Source organism: Atractosteus spatula, chromosome 13 (assembly GCF_055471065.1).
Source record: "Atractosteus spatula isolate fAtrSpa1 chromosome 13, fAtrSpa1.hap1, whole genome shotgun sequence".
Classification (NCBI taxonomy): Eukaryota; Metazoa; Chordata; class Actinopteri; order Semionotiformes; family Lepisosteidae; genus Atractosteus; species Atractosteus spatula.
Genome location: NC_142718.1, coordinates 6,435,309 through 6,457,541, shown reverse-complemented (window position 1 = coordinate 6,457,541; position 22,233 = coordinate 6,435,309). Strand labels below are relative to the sequence as shown.

The window sequence follows — 22,233 nt, the reverse complement described above, 5'->3', positions numbered from 1 at the left end:
TGGAAATGTACTACTGTAGCAATACTGTCCTTGGTAATAAGGATCTTTGAATTAAATCCACTTTTAGGATTCTGCTGCTCATGAAATCATGTTACATAAGCTAGAATGAAGTGACTCATGACTTTTGATAAGTCTGAATCCCTTTTGGAATTTCCTTCACAATGGATCTGAAAGAGAAACAGAGCCTCGTTATGGGTGTTCGTCTTCTTGATTTAGATGAGATTTATTGTCTCAAATTTACCTAAAAGCTGTAGACACCTAAAAAGGAAAGACAAACTTTGTTACAATACATGTTTGTCATACTAGTTTCTTGCCGGCCACTTGCTTTTCTTGAATTGTTCACACAGTTTGTGTGATCCTAGAGTAAACCTCGTGGCAAACTGAGAGCAGACTTTGTGTATGATCATTGGACGGTGTGCTGTCTTTCAAACCTGCGCATCGACGAAGCCAGCATGCCCGTTTACCTTGAGAGACGTACTCCCGACGTATCTGCATGGCCACTTGACAGGGCATTGTCACCGGGACACCTAAGAAACGGAACTGAGGGCAAGGGGCTGGAGACGAAGCGCGCGTCTGTCCGTGTTGATTTGCACTACCCAAAGCATGTGTGAAAGGGGTTTTCCTCAGTCCCTTACAGGCACACCCGGGAGTCAGTGTTATAGAAATGCGAGGCGGACATTCGGTGGATTCTCCTGTTTGAATCTAATCAAGTATGAAGTTTATGGGGCTAATCTCCAAAGTAGCAAGAATAGTAAAACGAGGGTTCTATTCAGTTCGAAAGCCGCATGCAGTGTTATGCAGATAGGTGGCTTGATTGCAAATGTTTTAGGGGTTTGTCGGCACCAAGTCCGTGCACGCATTGGCATAAACATGCGCACAGTCACTGGCACGCTTAAATAAAGTGAGAATAATGAAGTGTCAGTTGAAATCATTAAAGCCCTTTCTGTGCCGCCTTCTCTCCCTCTCTCACCGGCAGACTCCCAGCGCCTGGGCAGAAGAATGTTCCGAAAAGAAGAAAGGCTCTCACAAGCGCTCGGCTTCCTGGGGCAGTACCGACCAGCTTAAAGAGGTCAGGAACATTTTTCTTCTCCCCGGCTTTGTTCCATTCACAGCGAGGTCAAGACAGTCCTGCGCGCCACTCCATCCATTCCAGCCCGCCTTGGCCTTTCTGCAGATTTGGAATCATTATCATACGATTCTTGGTGTGCAGTGAACCACAATGGTACTGTTGTCATGTCAAATTAAGGCCCCTGTTTAGGCCAAGGTTTTCATATTGCACTTGCTAATGGCTTACCCCCCACGGGACTTATCTTTTTTTTTCTTCTTTCCATTTGTACATGAAATTGCCAAAGACATCACGCATCCACCCCACCCCTCAGCATATGGGCTTTTCAGAGAGAAACGTCTCTTGAGGATTTTAATTTCCATCCATTAAATGTTGATTGGGGAATTAAAGGGCGTCTTTCAGTAAACACTTGCCACCAAATATGCCTTTATTATTATTCATAGTGTTTCGGGATTCATGTGCATCACTCCAAGCACATTTTGCGACACATGTATTGTAGCTATCTCCATATGAAACATCAGATGTGGAGCAGAAGTAAGTTTTTGCCCAAGCTTTTCCTCTTGCAAAATCTTGTTTTCCCAGATTATTTAGGGAAATAGATTTTTTTGGGTGATCCTGTTGAAGAAGCCGACCTGGAGCGAAGGTTAATTCTGAGTAAAATGTGTCCTGCATTATAATTGAAAGCACTTCAGTGCTTCACGTTAGTGGTGCTTTTCATCCTTAGTGTGCGTTTTAAATAAATGCTAATCTGTCAATACAGGTAACGATGTCGGTGACAATCGTTAGCAACCTCTGAAAGCCCAGAAGGAAAATCTTCCAAAGGAGTCCAGAGACTTTTTACCTTTTTTTTTTTGTTTTCAATTTAGCTATTGAACTCCTTACCTTGAAAAAAATGACTTTTTACTTTTTGACAAGTTTAAAGGTGCATTAAAAAGACCAGTTAAAGCACATAGATGTGGGGGGAAAAAAGACAATTTTTTTGTTTCACACATGATTAATTAAGTTTTCACTTTTTCATTGAAGGGGCATAATATTTCAGCCACAGGAGGTAGTGAAAGCGTTCTTGACATTGATTTATCTAGAATGAACAAAAACAGTCAACAAAACTATGGAAGACACCTGTTTACCACTAACCGAGAGATGGTTAGTACACCTACATACCAACTGAATCATCACTTCCTGCAAATGGAAGCCCACCTGCGTCCGAGAGCTTTGTGCAGAGCGTATTTTCCCTGTGGGTTACCGGGAAGTCTTTCTCAGCTTCATTATATATAGTATGACACCATGCGGGGCAATGCAGGGTTAGAGATCTTTTAAGTAGGCAGGGCCTCAAGAAAAAAACACATGACTTTATTTACAGTGCTGAGAAAAATAACAACAAAAGCATACCAGAGCTCTAAATTGCACGAATCAGTCCTCCACTAACTACAGCAAAACAGAAAAGCTGATTATTGGCTTCAAAACCCTCAGAAACACAGTCCATATCCTTGTTCTTTCTCCTATACTGGTTCAGTTTTTTGGTTGTTCCTCAGACCCATCTTTTTGGCTGCATTTCTGTCTCCCTTCAGTGGATTTGCACAAATAGGAGTCTGCTCCCTCTTCCTAGGCCATTGTAGGTCAGGTGATGGAAGGTTAAAGGGTATACCCCCCAAGGCTTCTGGGAGTTGTAGTACAGACCAGATCTGCCCTCTTGTCTCCTCCTATCTTCCTGTTACAATAGGTATGAAACATATTTGAACAGAACACCAAATGCATTTTGAAACCATTTTTAAAGGTGTACATTTGTAGGGGTATTTATATATACGAACTGCAACTCCAGGGCTTGTTTTTGGCTTTAGCTATGGACTGTGCCTCAATTTTGAATTTAGTATTCCTGAAATCATTAACAGCAACACTGTTAGGTATGTGTCATTAAATACAATAGGATTCGCATATGAAATCCAGCCGTTAAGGTAAATCTGCATGCAAAAACCTGCTTAAAGTAGGCACTTTCAAATCAAGACCAGTTAAAATCTAGTAATCTTCAAAATAATCTATCAAGCGAAAGCTTTTTGCTTACAGGCTCAGATGAAAATAATACTATTTGTTATTATTGTAATGGAAATAAAAAGTATAATTAAAGGCAGGCAAAAGAAAAAGAATGAAAAGAAATAAATGCCACTGACTTTAATCCTGAATATAAGAGTCACAATTATCTCTATGTGGTTTTTAACTTGCTTAAAAAAAGAATATTGACAAAGCACAAAGCGAATGGCAGCTCACACACGAGACACTTTTCTGCCTTTTGTGTAGAGTCCCTGGCCGCAGTTAACAAATAGCCCAGCAGGCTTCTTCCCAGGAGTCTGGAGCAAGCAAGGGTGGGATGAACCCACCAGGAATAACTGATCAGGGGGAGGGGTTTCTTTACAAATGGCAAAATCTAGCATCAAATCAACCCCCTACAATAATGCTGTAAAGAAATGAAATCTTAAGCATGGCACTAGAAGACAAGTATGATGTGCAGAACTATGCCGACATTGTTTGAGAAAGCTCTCTGCAGCGTGAATCCAGCCTTGACATTTCAGTCTGCAGGATTCTTCCTTCTCTCCCAGCAGAATCTGTCACCAGAGGAGCCGTTCTAGGCAGTGGATGAGCTTAGGGTAAAGTGGTTCCTGATTATACTCACTGTTTGTATTAGGGCTGCTTCTTCTGTTGATTAAATTATTCCAAAACACGAATCAAATTAAAAAGAAAATATCATCAGACTACAGAAGAGAGAAATATAACCCATGCACGTGTCCTTACCCTGTCCTTCAGTATTATTAATGAGGATATTTTTTTTCCCTCAGAATCACGTGAATTGTCATTTGACATTCTGTGTGTGCATTTTCAGAGAGGGGCTGTAATATACTGTCTCAAACGAGAGTAAGACGCCACTTAGTTAAGTCTGGGGTAAAAGATTTACAATGAATACAGTTGGTAATTCTGAATGAAGTTTTGTCATATTTTTTATATGAACCTTATATTGGGCAGCTTACAAGCTTTATGTAAAGATAATGAAAATATCATAAGTTGTTTAAGACGCAGAACAATTTAAAATCAGAAAAAGAATTAAGTACTGACTTCAGTGGCTAATACAGATCAGAAAAGGCATTTACATAGTCCAGAATTCAATACAGAAATTAATTAACACAAAATACTAAGTAAGGCATTAACAGTGAGACGGCAGAGCTGGATTTCTGAGTACTTTCAATAGGTGTGGAGCCAGAGAGAACAGGACTGCAGTCTGCGAAGGTGAGTTTCGCGGAGGTGCCAGACAGGGGTGAGGGAGAGGGAGCAGTCCTGCTCAGCTGTGTGTACATTGCTAGTTCCGTCACAGGGAGGAGATGGAGTAGGCAGGTGAGACTGAAGAGCGAGATCAAAGTCCGCAGGTTACAGAAGGGGCTGGGGCCTGCCTGATTTCTGAAAGACTCCGGAAGAGGAAGGAAGTCTGCAGAGTGCAGTACGTACTTTGGCTTGGAGAACTGAACATAAAGTCATCTAAGACAATGGGAATATAAAGAGTAGGTGGTAAGTCATGAAAAGAAGACCTTCTCAGCAGAAGCAAGGGTAAACTACTTAGGGCTCACACTGATTCCTTCAGAAATAAAGAGGAGAAAACAGATGGTATAATCTTTCCAGTTCACTGACTCAGCCTCTCTAATTGAAAATTGCAGGGAGCTCCACAATCTGGGGCTATGATAGCCCTGTGCACTTTTATCCCGGGCCAAGCCTTAAATTAAGGACTGTGATAGAGAAAAATTTAAAGTGACTTCTGAAATTCTTCAGCCGTCAGTGCGAATAGGTCCTACTTGAAGTTATGTGGTCTCCTGTTTTGCTCATGTCTTTGTGTTTTGAGGCCCCGTGTCTGTGTTTTTTTAGAAAGCTGTAGAAAGGAGCATGAAACGGGGTTTAAAACAGAGCAGTGTAATAATCCGGTCTGGATGTTTAATTCACAGGGTCGAAGTGTTAAGACCTCTTTGCAAATGTGTTCCAACTGCAAGCCCCAAATTTCTCTAATGTCTAAAATTTCACAATTGTCAATCTAAACATAAGGAATTTTAGGAATACCAGTCCTATTTTAACTTGGTTAGTCTGTTTATTTTTTTAATGATTGAATAGGTACGTCTGTTCAGACCAGATTTGTCTTGACAAAGACAAATGTCTCATGAGCCTTGTTGCACAGGAAAAAAAAAGAATAACAAGATAAGATCACTTTATTGGCCATATACAATTTCTTGCATTAGAAATTTGTCTTTTCTCATACTCCAGCTTGCTCTCCATGAAACACACAGGCTGTGTGGGAGAGAGAAGCTTGGGGTCAGAGGGCAGGGTCAGCCATTTATGTGGCACCCCTGGACTAGCTGGGGTTAAGGGCCTTGCTCAGGGGCCCAACGGAGTAGGATTCCTCTGCTGGCCTCGGGATTTGAACCGGCAACCTTCCAGCCACAGGCGCAGATCCTTAGCCACAGTGCCACTGCTCCGCGTTGTTAACAAATACAAGCATGGAGGAAAAATGTAATCATACAACTGATAAAACTCCCTCTGATCCGAAGGTGAATAGTTTCAACTCACTGTGCGTGTTCCAGTCATTCCAAATTGAAATGACTTGTGCCCATAATCCTCAGGTTCAGTGTGATAGAAGCACATTAAATGAAAATGTAGGATTGTACAGAAGACTGCAACAAATGATAAAGAGCAACTTTTAATTGACTTACCAGGGAACCCTCCATCTAGTACGCAGATAGGGCTAGCTAATCAAAGAATAACAATCACAGTGATTTGTGCGATAGGGTAGGCCATTGATGTGCCCTATGGCAGAAAAGCCATGCTTGCTTAGAATAATTTAGATATCATTTAGATATCTAAATATTTATCTTTTGTTGTTGCAACAAACATCATCATCATCATAGACCAAGAACCAGCATGGTGAGTGCTGACATTATAAGCAGTATAGGCCTAGCAGAATGTATAATTAGAAGATTTCTTGGTGAAAAATTGTGTTTTAAATGTTAAAATGTTAAAAGATCCATCCTAGTGTCTAGATCTTAATAAAATGTGACTTGCTGCAGCTTTCTTAAGGAAATAATTTTGTGATCCTTATAAACAGAGCTTATCCATGTATCCATAGCTTATCCATATATGTATAATATATATATTAAACAGCGTACATTTAGTTTTATCAGTTTAGCAGCAGCTGCAATTCCTATTGATTGCAGTCAGAACCAAGCTGCACATCAGTCACTACTGATTATAAAGCTGATCCAATTGATTATGAGATCGTGAGATGGAGGATATGCAAGTTTGCATTTTCTGAGTACTATTATTTATGTAGACAGAATGACCCTGGGCATAATCTTGTGAGAATTGTGTAAGAAGCTATGAAAAATATCTCAATTTCCTCACTGTTTGGTTTTGTAAGTATTTCTGAAACCATGCAAGGGAATTTGTAGCAAGACCAATGCTAAGAAACTGCTCCATAGTATCAAAAATCCTTAGATAAATATGCGCTGATAACTGCACAAGTGTAATTTTAAACCTCGAGTTTTTGTGAGGGGCTTAATAATAATAATTTCTGTAATCTCGAAATTCCTGCACACATTCTACATATTTCCAGACTCACTTAGAGATATTTGAACATTAGAAGGAGTTTTGTACAAATACATACTGTAAAAGATGTTCTCTACAGTACACATAAACTTGTGAAATCCTATGGCATTCACCCAGTGGTACCATGTGCAGATCGCTGGGAATCAAGCTTGAGTAATGGATTGAACATGTAAACATTGCTGTGGATATTCTTGCAACAAAGTCATTAAAAGTAGTAAATTGCTGTGTGTGATATTGGGCCACTGAGCACAGTTCCAGACAAGCCACGCTAGTATTTAGGTCAACAAGTAAAAATGGCAAGATTCATTGCATTAGTTGCCAGAAGAAGATTTAAGTAGGAAAAAACTAAGTTTAATAAGAAAAATGTGCAAGAGCAAGTGACATAGAATACACAGCTTTTGGCTGTTTTTTTCTCAATAAATGGAAGAAAAGGAATAGTTTTTATAGATGGGATTTGTATTATGTGGCACAGTACCTGAACCACAGTCTCTGCTTTGATTTTGCTACCTTTTTACAACGTTGATTAAAAGGTAAATTGGAAATATTTTTTTTTTAAAGCAGGCAGGTTCAGTGTGTGATTGTGAGGCGGAGATGCTGTAGAACACATAGGGATTATCTCCATTATTTATCTAGCATTCTGAGAGGGTTTGATTTTTTGTTGGGCGTTTTTGTGTCCTGTTTCTTTTATATGTACTTATTTCAGTCAATACAGTGAGACTCAGTGCATGCCATTAGACTTTGTTCTCTTCCTGATGCAAAGGTGTTCAAAACTTCAGACAGGGAGGGGATACATAAAGCACACCAAAATACAACACTGCCCAGTGCTTTTTGTAATAGTGATTTAACTTTTACTATGATGCACAAATTGGAACATACCGGGTTCCAATACACACCCATTTGAAAAAAATATTTATAAACATTCTCCTTCCTCTTGTCATTCATTCATTTGGTTTTACTTTCAGCACTTTTTTGGCAGTTTTCTCTCTCTCGACAGGTTCTGTTCCACCCTGATATTGATGTCTGAGCAATGAGAGAACGGAAGATCCATTTTCACCGCTGCGCGAGAAGTCTCTCTGCGCGGCCGGCTCTGACGACGCTCTCTTTGTTTCTTTCGGTAGATCGCGAAGTTGCGCCAGCAGCTGCAGCGCAGCAAGCACAGCAGCAGACACCACCGCGACAAAGACCGCCAGTCCCCTTTCCATGGCAACCACGCGGCTATTAACCAATCACAGGTGAGGAGCGGAACCGTTTTCTGAAGGTGGCATGTTGGTGGTCACCATGGTAATCTGGAAGTGCCCTTCAGGTAATGGTGTCATGGGAGCTGGTCTTTGCCAAGCCTGCAGGGTGAATTCAGCAGAGGATGGTGTGGCACTGGGCAACGTCTAGTGTGAAGTGACAAAGAACCTACAGGTGCTGTGAAATGTTTTCAGTTTGAGATGAGTGAAACACGGCATCTTGCAAGGGTGCTGCAATTCTATGACTTGTTTGAGGTCAGTCGGGGTCTTTCTCTGTGCTGGGAAAGAGTAAACTGTAAAGGGACACACAGATCAGTGGGAAACAGTTATGTTCTTTAAGGTGTTTGTTAAATTGCTGTACAAGTGGCTTGCTCCAAATCTTATTTTAAAATGTATTCTAGATATAATATAAATATAAATGTTTAAAATAATTCCTTATATAGGCCTTTTTCTGGACACTCTACTCAAAGTGCTTTCTGGGTAATGGGGACTCCCCTCCACCACCATCTGTGTCGCCCCCATCTGGGTGATGGTGCCCCCGTACGCTCACCACACATCAACTATCCGTAGGGAGGAGAACAGAGTATTGAGGCCAATTCATAGGTGGGGGATTCTTAGGAGACCATAATTTTTACCAACCTGTTACCTTTACCACTCAAGACCTCGATTTTACATTTTATCTGAAGGACAGCAACGTTATTTACAGTACAGTGTCCTTACCGCTATACTGGACCCACATGGACTGCAGGGTGAGCGCCCCCTACTGGTCCCACTAACCCCTCTTTCAACAGCAACCTTAGCTTTCCCAGGAGGTCTCCCATCCAGGCACTGGCCAGGCTCACTCCTGCTGAGCTTCAGTTGATTGCCAGCTGTGAGTTGCAGGGTGATATATGTCCTTGGCTAGTTTGGATTCAAATGTTTTTCTTACTTGTGCAAGAGTTCTACAGGTGTTTCAGGTTCCTTAAGAGTCACCCTATACATATGTGTTCTGAGGTAACGTTGAATTGTGTCAGGAGTGTAGCAAGGATGATGTCAATTGTATTACGAAAGCATAACAAGCATTTGTTCACAAACTGTTTTCATTATTTCTCGTAAGGATCCGGTATAAACCCATGACCATAGGTTATTGGCAGAAATACAGAGACATATATCCATTTTGAATATAAAATAAATGTTTTCTTTGTTTCAAAATAGATGTTGCAGTAGTTATGGTGCGGTTTTTGTATGGGATACGTTTGTGGGCATTTTAATATTGCTAAATGTATTCAAAATTCATGACGGCTGCAGTGATCTGCTTTACATATTCTAGTAAACCATTTTAATACTGTTTTAATTTCATACTCTTCATCATTAACATGCAAAGCTTTCATCTATCAGAAGGCTGTGAAAAAATAGCCTAATACTAAGATTTGTTTTAAGACAATCTTGGCCATTGAGGAGTATTGTGACTGGTGTCGGACCCATATCCATGTGAGGCCTGTGAGCAGAATAATGCTCATTGACAGCCTTGTTATAGATTAGGTGCTTTGCTTGTTTGGAGGTTTTTGATTCACTGAAATGTTACTGAAATGGTGCTACAGTCATAACAATCACTGTGCATGTTACCTGCTAGCGCACTGCAGCACAGCAGGAAAGAGCGATTGTGCCCAAGGTGAAAGAATTTCTGCTGTGATCCCTGCTTCAGTGTTAATAGGCAAAGCTTCACGCCTGTTTGTGACAATGACTTAGGGTTGACTACTGTTTTCCTGAAAATTAATTTGTGACCCTCCCCAAAACCCCTTTCATATTCTCAGCCTACAGTGGGACCTCCCTCAGTATAGATCATGTGAGAACTCCTTCAGATTCAGACTGGCTGGGCAGAGATTCGGCTAGAAGTGAGATTAATAGGCCTTGGAGGGAAACAGCAGAAATGAGTAAAACATGCAGACGATAATTTATCTGTCAGAGGATTGGGCTTATATATTTTAAGCGTGATTGCTGTTCTGCCCTGGCAAGAATCCAGTATCACATGAATTGACTAATGTGTTTACTTGTCAGCAATAGTGGATTTTCAGGATTGAACACTGTAAAAATATTCATATTTTCTATTCCCCCTTTTCAAGTATGAAGGATACGTATTACAATATGCTGCCAGATCAATTACTAGTAGTCTTTTACGTCGCAATCTGGAAATCTTTTCAGTTTTCATAAGTGTTCCAGTGCAATTCCAGAAAGATTTATTCATGTTGTTTGACCAAGTCTGCTTTCTAGGAAGAGATGAAAGCACTGATCCAGCAAACAGCTGTAAATAATCTGTGCAGTAAAAGCTCTGGCTTGGTAGAAAAAAAAAAAACACAATACTCATTAGAGGTTCCAAGTGTAAAATTTATAGCTTTCTTTCTGTGAACCTAAATCCATTGTCTGTCAAATGTCTTGATTCATGGTATGTGTACGCATGCTTCTCTGAAGTCCAAACCAAAGTATCTGGTGCACAGCGCACAAGATCTTCTACAGCCTTTTCCATGTTCCAAAATACAATTTTCAGCAGAGCATTTTTCCTCTAAAGAGATTTTATTTCATTTCCTAGAAGGTACGGTGATGCATGGCAGGAGAATCTTTCAGGGTTCCTTTAGAACTTCAGCTCACTGTGTTGAAGTCACCTAAGTTCCCTTTCTTATGTAGTGATATCCAGGTGTCTTTAAATGATCAAGACCCCCCCATGACCTTTGAAAAGTTAAATTGGTCCAAATAAGCTCGTGATTAGTGCAATTAGGTCTTTAGAAGCAGAATTGGAACTATTGCAAATAATGTACACCTGCAGTGTGGTGTTTTGCACCAGTGTGGCAGTACAAATACTGGTCTTATTCTGTCAAAGTTGAAAAAGACATTTGCATTTACACGTGTAGTAAGTTTTTTTTTGTCATATGTAGTTCAGGTGGTGCAGGCTTAAGGTTTGCCTGGCGGGTGAAAACTGTTAATCAAGTTTTGCTGAGGATGCAAAATGGGATTCTTTCTCAAAATTATGCCATCGTCGGTAACAAATCTTAATTCAATACATTGTGAAACCACCAGAACTCTAGTGCACTTCATAACCCACTATTATGATTCAATTAAGAAATTTAATCAGATCTCACAATTTCTTATAAGGCATTTATATTGCTAGAATACTGTATATAGATAGAATGCAAAGATATCTTTCCTGGATGAAGTATTTGTTTAAATGCCTGAATGAGCTGCAGTTAGTGTTTGATTCTGCACATACTATAAAGAAAGCTTTGGTTGGAGATACCCTTCATTCTGCACACCAGGAACACCAGAGGGACATTCTATGCACCGCCATAAGAAAGAAGGGATTATGTCATCTGTAATGCTGCATGTCAGCATCTGGGTGCCTTGCAGTGCTTTGGAATGCTGAGGCCCCAGTAATGCGAGGCAGAATAATGCACAATAAGTTGATTGTTTTAACCTGTCATACAGTGTGTCAGATGTCAGATCCGAGCTCACACAGAGAGAGTGCTGATGGCGCTGCCTTGCCAGGGGCTGTGGCTGTCTGAATGCAAGAAGGAAGCAGATCGAAGTGTCCGTTGACGGGCTGCATAGAGACAGACCCTTGACAAAAGATCGGGAGGTCCCCAGTTTGCCATCGTGATCAGTCACAGTTGGCACTAGGTATTTAATGAGAAGTGTTCCAGTTTTACACACCACAGGGTGTGTCACCAAACACACACACACACACACACTTTTTTTATATTTGGGCATTCAAAGTCTCACTCATTGTCCACATTGTAATTCATAATATGATAGGAGCACCAACTACTGTATTTGGACTATGAATGCTATGCAGCTGCTTATCCATGAGAACTAATCCAGTAGGAACAAAGGCCATTGAAGGAATAAGTGCCTGGCATGCATTTGCATAAGGATGCAAACCTAGTTCTGTTATCTCTTCTTCTGAAGACGTTTCATAATTGCACACTATGTCTTGTAAGTTTGGCATTACTCTGGTATTACTGTGAGTCTGTGGAATGACACGTATTGTGCTGCATTGTTTTAAATAATTGGCTGTTTGCTTAAATGTTAAAGCAAAAAAAAAAGAGGTGAAAGCATACAGTACAGTCTTTTTTTCCCCCAGTCTGGTTGATTTAAGTTCTGGTGTCTTGGGATTAGTCCAGTACTTGACAGAGCCCTCTCTTTGAATGTTCGGGGGTGGGGGGGACTTTGCGGTGTGAGGAGCGTCTCTTTGGGCAGTCTGGGGAAGACAGGTGGCGGGCAACTGGCAGAGACTTTGGCCCCCATGAAGAGTGACATGCATGAAAAACAGCCAAACAAGTGCATCCGCTCATTAAACTGCCCTGCTTGTGGAATCGGCCCAAGAAAAAAAAATGGCAAGGCTTTACGCTGACAGAGAAAGAAGGAGGCCCTTTTTTCTTCTTCTTTCTCGCCTGTAAGCTGCTCGTGGTATTTAATCATCTAGGCCAGGTGCCTGAAGAAGGCAGTCTTATTTGGGCTGGCTTAAAAGGCTTCTTTTTTTTTATTTGGAAAACGTGCCACTGGACATGTGGATAAGTGAGACTACAGGCAGCGGCAAGCGTTTTCTTTCATCCTGGCAGCAGCAGCGTTTGGTCAACGCAGCTACATTTTGTGCTGCGGCCAGTCCTCCATTTAAGACACGCTTACTGTCCTCACAGACACGAGGGGCTGTCTTGAGTGACTGACAGGCCCAAGCCATCCTGTATCCCGCACGGGGCTCTCACGTCTCGGTGAGCTAATGCTTTTTTTCCGCTGGATTGTGTTTACAGTGCCTGTAAAAAAAGATTCTTCAACTGTGAGAATCTAGACAAGAATGGAAGTCATGAGAGAGGTCAGGACCTACTTAGATACAAATAATACAATTTAGGATGATTCATTTTTTCTTTTTTTTTAAGTGTTTTAGTGACGCAGGATCTGATTTCTCCTGTCTTTCCTTGCTGTTTTCTTTCATTTTCTTTAAAAACAAAACGAAGATAAAATAAAAGCATGCTGTTCCAGGTACTTCTGTTCAAAATGTACCCCTTTGAAACTCGAGTGGAACAGTCGCTGCTAAACCAATGAAATGCCTTCTATTTTTACCCCAGTGTGGGATACTTGTGATCTCTGTAACTCGTCCATCTGTTTCGACTTAAAACAGTTCATATTTTATTAAGGATAAATAAACCGTATTGTCATGCAAAGCTGTTGTGTGGTCTTAATGCTTTGTTTAATGTCATCCAGGAAGATCACAAGTGCCACCTCCGCAGTTATTTTTTTAGCTGATATGGACCTCCAGCTATGGCTTGGGGTGCTTGGCTATTTACAGAGTACTGTGTAAAGCAGGGGTTGGTACATATTACAGTTAACGATGATGCTCCATGTTTGTGGAATCACTGCCTTCCAAATGGTATTTGGAGTTGAGCTTTTTTTCTATTGATAAATCTCACTTTGCCTCTCTGAGATTACTTTTTGTTGTCAAAACGCACAATGTAAATGTAAATTATCTTGTATTCTACAGTATACAGTCCTGCCCAGCCAGCAGGTGGTTGCACTGCGGCAGTCAATTTTTAACAACGTCTGAAAGACCGCCTCTTTCCATAAGCGAGATGTGGGATTTAACATAATTTACATCCATCCATTTTCCAACACATCATCCAGTTCAGGGTCACAGAGTGGCCAAAGTCTATTCCGGCACAAGCGGGCACAAGGCTAGATACGCCCTGGGTGGGACACCAGTCCATCACAAGGCAGACATAGACATGCACACACTAACCTACGTACCAGCATGTCTTATAACTGTGGAACGAAACCAGAGCTTCCAGAGGAAACCCATGTGAGCCAACTCCACGCAGAGCGTACCTCCGGTCCTAGTGCTATAAGGCAGCAATGCTAACCACTGCACAACCACGCCGCCCCCACATGTTCTACATTGAAGGCATACGTGGTTTAGTCAATGCACACAAAACGTTGGAACATTTTCCCATAGCTAAACTGAGGTCTTAATAAAATGAGCCCTGAATCCCTGATGAGACCATTCTGCAAACAGGCTACTCTGATGTTTCTGCATGAGTAGAACGTGTTCTGAGAGACAGCTCTGTGCGGCTTATTGTTGTAAATAACTGTCCAGGAGAATTTGCGGTCTTACTGATCCAGATGTTCTAATGAATAGCGTCCTTCTGACATAATATGAAAAGACAGGGTAATTATTGCATTTGGGAGGCCACAGGGAATAGTAGGTAGGTCTCTGGTCTCATTAAAAGAGGGTGCATTCCATCTAAGGGTAGTCTTGTTCTCTCAGCTCACTTAAAACTTCAGAAACCAAGATGAGCGTCATCTCAATGAGCGAGTAGGTTTGTAAAAACCTTTCAATTGACTGCACACAGTAATTTAAGTCGGCACTCGCATTTTGTTAGCGATTGAGAAGACCCCCCTTTCAAAACGTTTCTAGCATCTTCAAACCAAAATCTGTGGAGACCCAGATTTTTTGTGAACTTACCTATATTAGCTGCGAGTTTACTTTCTGATTCCTTCAGCAATTCTCTTCATGACTGGAAAGAGATTTTCTTCTGTTTTCTTTTTTTGGGGGGGGTTCTGGTTTTGATTAGCCCTTAATGGAAACCAGCAGAGTTAAAATGGCAAAGCAAAACAGTTTATGCTGAAGATTGTTAATTATAATAACTCAGTGTTTATTTTGTTCTGGGGAACAGGCTAAATGACCCCTTCTTGATGCCTGGTTATGTTTACCAACTGTCAGGACACACTGGCAACTTTGAAAAGTCAGTTGTCTCAGCCGGAGGTTTCTTTTTCCCCCAGTTTGTGTTAAAATTATATTTGAGATCTGCTTGTTTTTGATGGTTTCTGAAGAGGGAGACGAGCTTTGATCAGGGTTCATTTATTGAAACTATTTGGGTTGCTTTTGCAAAATTGATGCATTTACAAAATTTTTAGGATACTCCTTTTTTTTTCTCAAAGGAATTTAACTTATATTTGCTGAAGATGCACAAATAAGTCAGTTTTAGAATTTCCACATTTTTCAAGTTATTTTTTTCCCCACACTTGTTATGCGCTGTTTTCTGTATAACCTCAGCTGTTCCCTTGCAGAGGGTTGGGAACTTGATCTGTAGTAACACACTGTCAGTGTAATATTATTGATAGTTTTCAGAGCTGTCTTAAATTGCATACATTTTCTCACTTCATATTCTGTTGTGTTTGTGAAATGTCCGTAGTTTTTCATTTTCTTCACTAGATAGTTGGGCCAGTAAGTAATAGTAAGAAGGGATGAAAAATTAAGGAATCACGCAACATACACACGTGAAACTGTATACGTTATATATATGACTGAATCTCCACACCTTTGATATACCGGAGAAGATAAATAGAATCTACTTGTTGGTTCCTTTAAACATAACTGATAAGCATGGCGCCTTTGCTTTATTCTTTGGACAAAACAGCATCACCATTTTTGGTCATACTTATTGCATATGAAGGTTTGTGTGTCGCGATTTATGTTTGTTGTTTGCATCATGTCCAAGGAGTAGTAGTTCAGGTGGGTGGCTGCACCAGCATGCGTAGGCTGCAAAGGAACAAGTAATAGGTTTATTCCATGCTGAAAAAAAGAAGGAAAAAAACAACGTTTCGGCCGTGGAGCCTTCTTCAGGTGTGAGCGTGTCCAAGGAGTGTCTCTTTAATCATGTGTTTTTGAGTTTCTGGCTCAATTACATTATGGTGCAAAATTTACCTTTTGACCTGTATTCCAGCGTTATGGTTCGAAGATGCTTGTTTATTTGCTGGTACAAACCACTGTATTCTTTTAGAATTAGACGGTTTTACATTTTTTATATAGTTCTATAATTAGAAATTATAGCCCATGAAAGCAAGGACATTCGGATTTGTCCTCTGTCTTTCAGGGAACACCTTTTTCTCAGGTAGTTTTGGCTAAGGTCCTGAAAAGTTTTAAAGTTTTATGTTTCGGCTCAAACCCCATGCTTCTTCAGCTTAAGAGAGGAAAGAAACAGCCGCACCTTCTCATTTAATACCAGGAGCGGCTTTTATTGGAAGAGGAGAAGAAGGAGAAGGGGGGAAAAATACTGCCTTCTATATTCCTGGCCATCCTGAATGGCACGCTGTTAATTGAAGCCCTGAGAGCTCTGACTTGATCCTCTTGTCAGGCTGCCAGAAGATCATTTACCGAGGCTCAGAAAGCATGAATGACACTCCTATTTACCAGCAGGCAGAGCGCTCCGGTGGCAGGCAATTTTTAACCCTTTCACAGGGTCTGGACCTCTTTGTGTGAAGGGCCCTTTTTTTAAAAAAAAAGGGATAACATTGATCTAAACAGCAACAAAGGCTGCGCATAACCTTTGTGGCAGACACCGCTTGGCACAGGGGGTTTAGGGAGTGCGCTTTTATGTTCCCTTGAAAGAAGGCGGTGGTCCCGATTCGTCAGCATTCACCAGTGAAAGAGCTTGAGGAGGAGCTGGGGGGGGGGAGAGGAATGAGAAAGCCGTGGCGGCGCTTTAATTGAACACGAGTATCAAGGTCATTATTGCCGCTCTGATGATGCGAAAATAAAACACCTTTCCTGTACTCTAAAAGAGTACAGATCCTCGAAAGAAAAGACGCGTCTTTGAGCTTTCATCCTCCGCGATGTTCTCCGCAGGCGGGGCTGACCGGTTAAAGTAAGCAAAGAAAAAAAAAACTGTATTATTTATTAGATAAATTGTAACGTCAGCCTGGTTACCAGTTGGTTAAAAGGTCTCTCTTTTTATCTTTAGGGTTGTTTCTCAACGTTGTACTTAAAAGACATACAACAGTCTGTAATAACTTCTTTCTCATGGTTGTGGAAGGTTATAAATTGTTTATATGATCAAAAAAATGTGCATTCAAATATGCATAAAGGTAATTACGAAACACTAGCAGCAGTAGGCGATTTAACTCCTTTTAAATAGCTATCAAAAGAAACTTTTCTAAACTTAAATCTAAGATATGACTGGCTTACATCAAAACCTCATGTCAGAACTTGTTCCAGAAGAGTAGCGCATCAAGTGAAGAAGTGAGTCCTGCACACTGTCAGTGTTTTTTGTGGTCTCCGAGCAGGGCCAGCAGCCCTGTCACCGTGTGTTGTCCCAGTGGCTGAAGACGCAGGGGGGGCGCGCCAGGGCCAGCTCCCATCATGTCATGCATGTTCCGTCTGACCCAGCGCTGATCTGTGCTGACAGGTCTCGCCGAAGGCAAGTCTGCAGCCTCCCACACTGGATCTGCCAGTTATCTGATATCCTGGGGTTTAGGGAAATTAGCAAATGAAATACCAGCCCTCCTAAAGTATAGCCTAGGTGAGAGCACGAGGGAACATACTAATGATGGCCAGTCCTTCGACAGGAGAGCTTCAGTTCTGGTGTGGACTTAATGTCTGTGGAGAAATAAAGTGGAGCCCTGAAACTTAGCGCATATACATGAGAGCGTGGGGAGCACAGTCCCAGATGCAATGACAAGACTTATGCCACCACTGTTTATTTCTACAAAGGCTTACGATCCTGGAAGGACACTGTTTAGTTTCTACTGTTGTTGTCCATGGGAATTGTGTAGGTTTCTGAAGGGCAAGAATTACTGTCTCCCAAAAACCACAAACCAGCTCATCCGTAGATTTAAGTACAGTAAATCGTTTCCGGCAAATCGCAGGCTAAGCCAAACTAAGCTGTGTGTTCTGAGTAAAATAAATTGTCATTAAAAAAACATACTGATACGCATTCTTCTGCTAACCTAACAATAACAAAACACAATACTACACTTTAAATTACAGTGTGCCATCTACTGCGTAGTTTTGTGCTCAAAGGATAAATAGTAAGTACAGCAAGTACATCACAAAAAGGATTTTATTTAAGGCATGGGGCAATATATGGTTTCAGGAAAATATGAAATGTATTTTAATGAGTAATAATATGTTTGTGTAGAATGTTAGAAATTTGCATCAGGGCGATTAATAATGCTAATTGAGCAAATTAGTTTAATGTGTGCTGATCATGACTATAATCAATAAATATTTTGGCCATGAATTGGCAAGTCAAACTTTGATGAAGATTCTGTTCCTTAAGGCATGCTTACGCAAGTGATTTAATAATTTAATATTTTAATTACCTACCATTGTATTGGATTTGTTTGGAAGATCTGACTGACCTATAATAGGATATGTCTTCTATATTTGTTTGAGCTGCAAAATTGAAAAGGTTTTTTTTTATAGATAGATATGCACTAGAGTTCAGATCATTTGTATAACTAAGGCTGATCAGTGGTGATCTCTAATGACCCGTTTGTCCCCAAACCGAAGTCATTCCTATTGGAAAATCTTGTTTATTTTTTCTGCATATCTTCCAGCGCATTATTTTAGCTACGTGCACGTGCGTCTGATTTGAGCTGAAGAGTTAGTCTATGCTTCAAAGCCGTACCTCGTCAAAAGCTTTCTGATCTGGAATCTCTGAAGGGCATTGTTTGAAGATCAAAAGTGTTTGCAGTTACTCTCATGCATTAATGAAAGGAGCTCAGCCAATGCGATCTTACAGCACACTGTTTTGGACACTGGGTTTGGAATACACAATAAGGATAAAAACGAAATTAAAAATCTTCCCATGTCCATCTTCCTTGGCACCCCACTCTTCTCATCCCTCAGAAAGATAAGAGGACAGACAGATGGCGTGATGTTAAATGTCTCTATAAATATGTGCATCTTTATTTGTGTGGAATCATCAGATTTTCTTATCCATCGATTTTCATTTGTTTTGTGGGAAGTACTGTTACTGGTAAAGCAGATTTTAATTATTCTTTGCATCAGTCTTAATTGATTTTAATTGAAATCCACACCCAGACTATAGGAAATCCAATCTTGCATATTTAAGTTAAAAAATTCACTAAGTTACTTTGTTGTTCTGGATTGTTCTTAATATGGTACGTTTTCTTTGCCTTTCATTTCTAGATGTCTCTGTTTTACTGATGCGCTAAAATCATTTTTATTACAACTTAATTTGTATGATATTTTCTTGTTAAACAGATTTGCACTTAAAATATTAATTTAAAATATTCAGTTCAGTGAACTTTAACTCCCCTTTTAATTTAATTTCTAAGTTAAATTAATTTCTCCTTTTTAATGCTTATACAAGGTGCTGATGCTACTGCGATCCCACTCCGAGATGATTTGACTATGTGCTTATAACTATATGCAAAGATAATTAACAGAAATATGATCACAGTGTTTTGTAGAAAAAGCAGTCCTCCTCTTCCTGCCACACACACAGCATTTCAAAGTCTGTCAAAGTTAGTTGCTTAGCTTGCTTCACACACACTATAGTTATTGCAGTATCCATTTAGTTGCCTCCTTGAGTTTCCTTGGCTGTGCTTCCTTTAGCATCTTGTACAGAGAGAACCCTCTGAGAGAAAAGGTGTGTAAAAGTAGAAGCTCTTCTGGTCCTTAAGCAGCCAAGTGAATGTAAAATGTTTTCTAGATATTTCTTAAAGGAGTCTGGTGTTTGGTGAATGGCTTCAGTCATATTTCTTGGAAGTCTGTTCCAGGTACTCACAATTCTTTGTCTGAAGAGGCATTTCCTATTGTCTGTCCTAAATGGGTTAACTATACTTTGCAGCTGTTACTCCATGTCCTTGTTTTACTCTGAAAAGGTCCCCCGAGTTGCCACTGTCTATACCAGTGTGGGTTATTATACATTTTAATCAACGTTTGTGTCAGTTGTTTTTAAGACTGGAGAGTTTTTGCACTTTTAACCTGTCCATATATGAGAGTTTGATGAGACCAGGAATCCTGTTTGTTGAGCTTTCACCCCTTTTTAAGGCTTCCTCTTGTTTTCACAAGCTAATTTATCTAGTTTGCAAACTAAGCCAGAATCTAAATCGTTGACAACGGCGCAGGTTCAAGCAGCAGTTAAGGATTATGTCCCTTAATCCCTTAATTATAATCCTTACGGTTTCCCGTTTGTCAACTAATTCTTCATCCATTTGTGTACATTACCTTGGATAAGAGTCGTTTTTAATTTCACAATTAACCCCTGTAGAGGTTTTCTGGAAATCTAAATGCAGTATCATGTTGTGTGCTTAAGTGCTCACAACAAGCAACCCGTGCTGCTGGTTCAAAGAATTATATTAAATTATCTAACAAGATCTTCCTATTTAAATCCATGCTGATGTAGAATTTAAATTCAGTTTGTAATTCACTTGCAATTTTACAATTTGTGGGTACAGCTCCTTCCTTAATGAGATGGTACATGAGATGTACAGTATCCTCTATACAAGTCTATGAATAACATTCTTCATTAAAGTACGACTGGGAAAATGCCTTGAGTCCTCAGCGATTTATTACTTATTTAGCTAGTTTACGTTGACTTTTTCATGTAGAACCTCAGGACCAGTTCTGTTAAAATGACCCAATACTGATAGAGCTATTTCTAAAACATAGGGAATGTTATTGATGTCTTCTCTTGCAAAAACCTGCTTGACATATTCATTTAGCATTCTTACTATTTCTTTTTCTCCCTTAACCCCCTATTATCTTGAAGTATTTATTTTCACATTGGCATTCCTTTCACTGTTGTAGTACAGAAAAGAATCATTGGCATTTTTTTGGCTCCATTTTCTACCTTGGCAATTCTTATATCTTTTTTCAGCTGTGCCTGTAGCTCGGGATACTTTGTCAATACTTTGGCATTGTACTATATAAAGTATGTTACAAGGAAACTTCCTTGTACTTGTGGGCTCTGGTTTTAGGGTAAATACTGTTTTTTTTTTCAAAAAGACAGGATGATTTTTTTCCCATTATAAGTCTGCCAGAAAAAAAAAGTTGAAATCATGTAAAAACAACAAAGAAAAAAAAGAGGTACTTTGCAGAGCGGTACTCTGCTTTAAATCTTGCTCCCTTTTACCTTTCCTGTCGAATGCTCTTTTTCTTCTGCTTTTTTTCCATATTTTTCCTGATGCTCATGTGTATCCAGACCTGGACTTGGGATAAATTTGCTCTGAGTGACAGGCTCCTCTCACTAGCTTTACGGAGAAGACAGCTACTGTATCTTGTCTGTCAGGTCCCCGTGAACGGACCACTGCCACAACTGACTGTCCCCACAAAAAATCGTCATCAGGAATGTGCTACCAAAGAAATCATATGCAGTATGAGTGGAACACCTTAAGTTAAAAGTTTTGATTGCCTCAGACAGCCCCTATTTACCCAATATATCAGTAAAGATATGGGTGCTAGGTGATTTGTTAGTCTGTAACTTTGAATGATTAGGCAGATCTAATAGGTATAGAGAGACCAGTCATACAGTACTTTCTAAAATTCAGTTCAAATCTCCGGTAGTGGCTGTATTGGATCATATCACGGTGCGTGCTCTAAATTCATGTGAGCAGGTTTTGTTACCTATCTCCCTTCCCTTCGAAGAGCTCTATACGATATGAATAATGAGTTTTAAGGAGGCATTTTAGAATGCCTGTGGCCAAGAAAAATTCATACAAGAGATCCTTTGTTTCCTGTGCAATCGGTATATTAAACTCGGCTAAGTGACTGTTTCCTGTATTATGAAGCCATCGGATTAAGTGTAATGATAGTGTAATATGGAGACAGTGAGATGTGTGTATACATGTATGTGTTGTCACATGTCTAGGACTAGGTTTGTTTTTAATGTGTGTTTATTTTATGTTGAGTGTTATTGGGTTTTTTGTTATTTTGCCCAGTGATGCCAAAGACAAATTTCCACCCTTTTGAATGGACAGAAAAGTTATATGTTCATCTTAAGCTTTTGTATCTTAATCCTGAATGTTTTCAGTATTTATCAGGAAATATCTAATCATCTACTGGGATTCTAGAAATGGTTTCTTTCATCTTCGAATGCCAAATAGGTTTCTGCCTATTTTAAAATATGCATTTGTGATCCACTGCAGAAACGATCTATAATGATTCTGTGCTACAGTATATATGCTTTTAAATGTGAGTTACTGCTTACTAAGCAATTAATATGGGCTCTTTAATATTTTTGAACATGTAGTGGGCATGGACAATAATGGGAACTGTTGTATTTATCTTTGTTTCAGAAAGATCTTCTGCAATTACTGTTTGAATCATGCTCTGATTGTAAAAACCTTTGGTTTCATTGTTTTTTGTGTAGGGAATTCCTAATTAACCATCCCTGCATACAGTGCTTCAGAAGTTTATTTCAAAAAACTTTTTTTTTGTTATGTTACACAAGTCACAGACATGTATCACTCTTAAGGTAGAATTATACTGTTTTCTGTATCTTATTTTCTCTCCGATTATATGTAGTACAACAT

At 39.9% G+C, this 22,233-nt stretch overlaps 1 protein-coding gene across 1 annotated transcript in view; it reads left to right on the top strand.

Moving 5' to 3' along the window:
• The window catches only part of fam117bb (family with sequence similarity 117 member Bb), a 115,003-nt gene that overhangs the window by 60,793 nt on the left and 31,977 nt on the right, over nucleotides 1-22,233 (top strand). Inside the window, 2 exon segments of the mRNA XM_088931449.1 lie at nucleotides 977-1,069; nucleotides 7,813-7,926. Of these exon segments, the coding sequence (XP_088787575.1) occupies nucleotides 977-1,069; nucleotides 7,813-7,926 (207 nt within the window).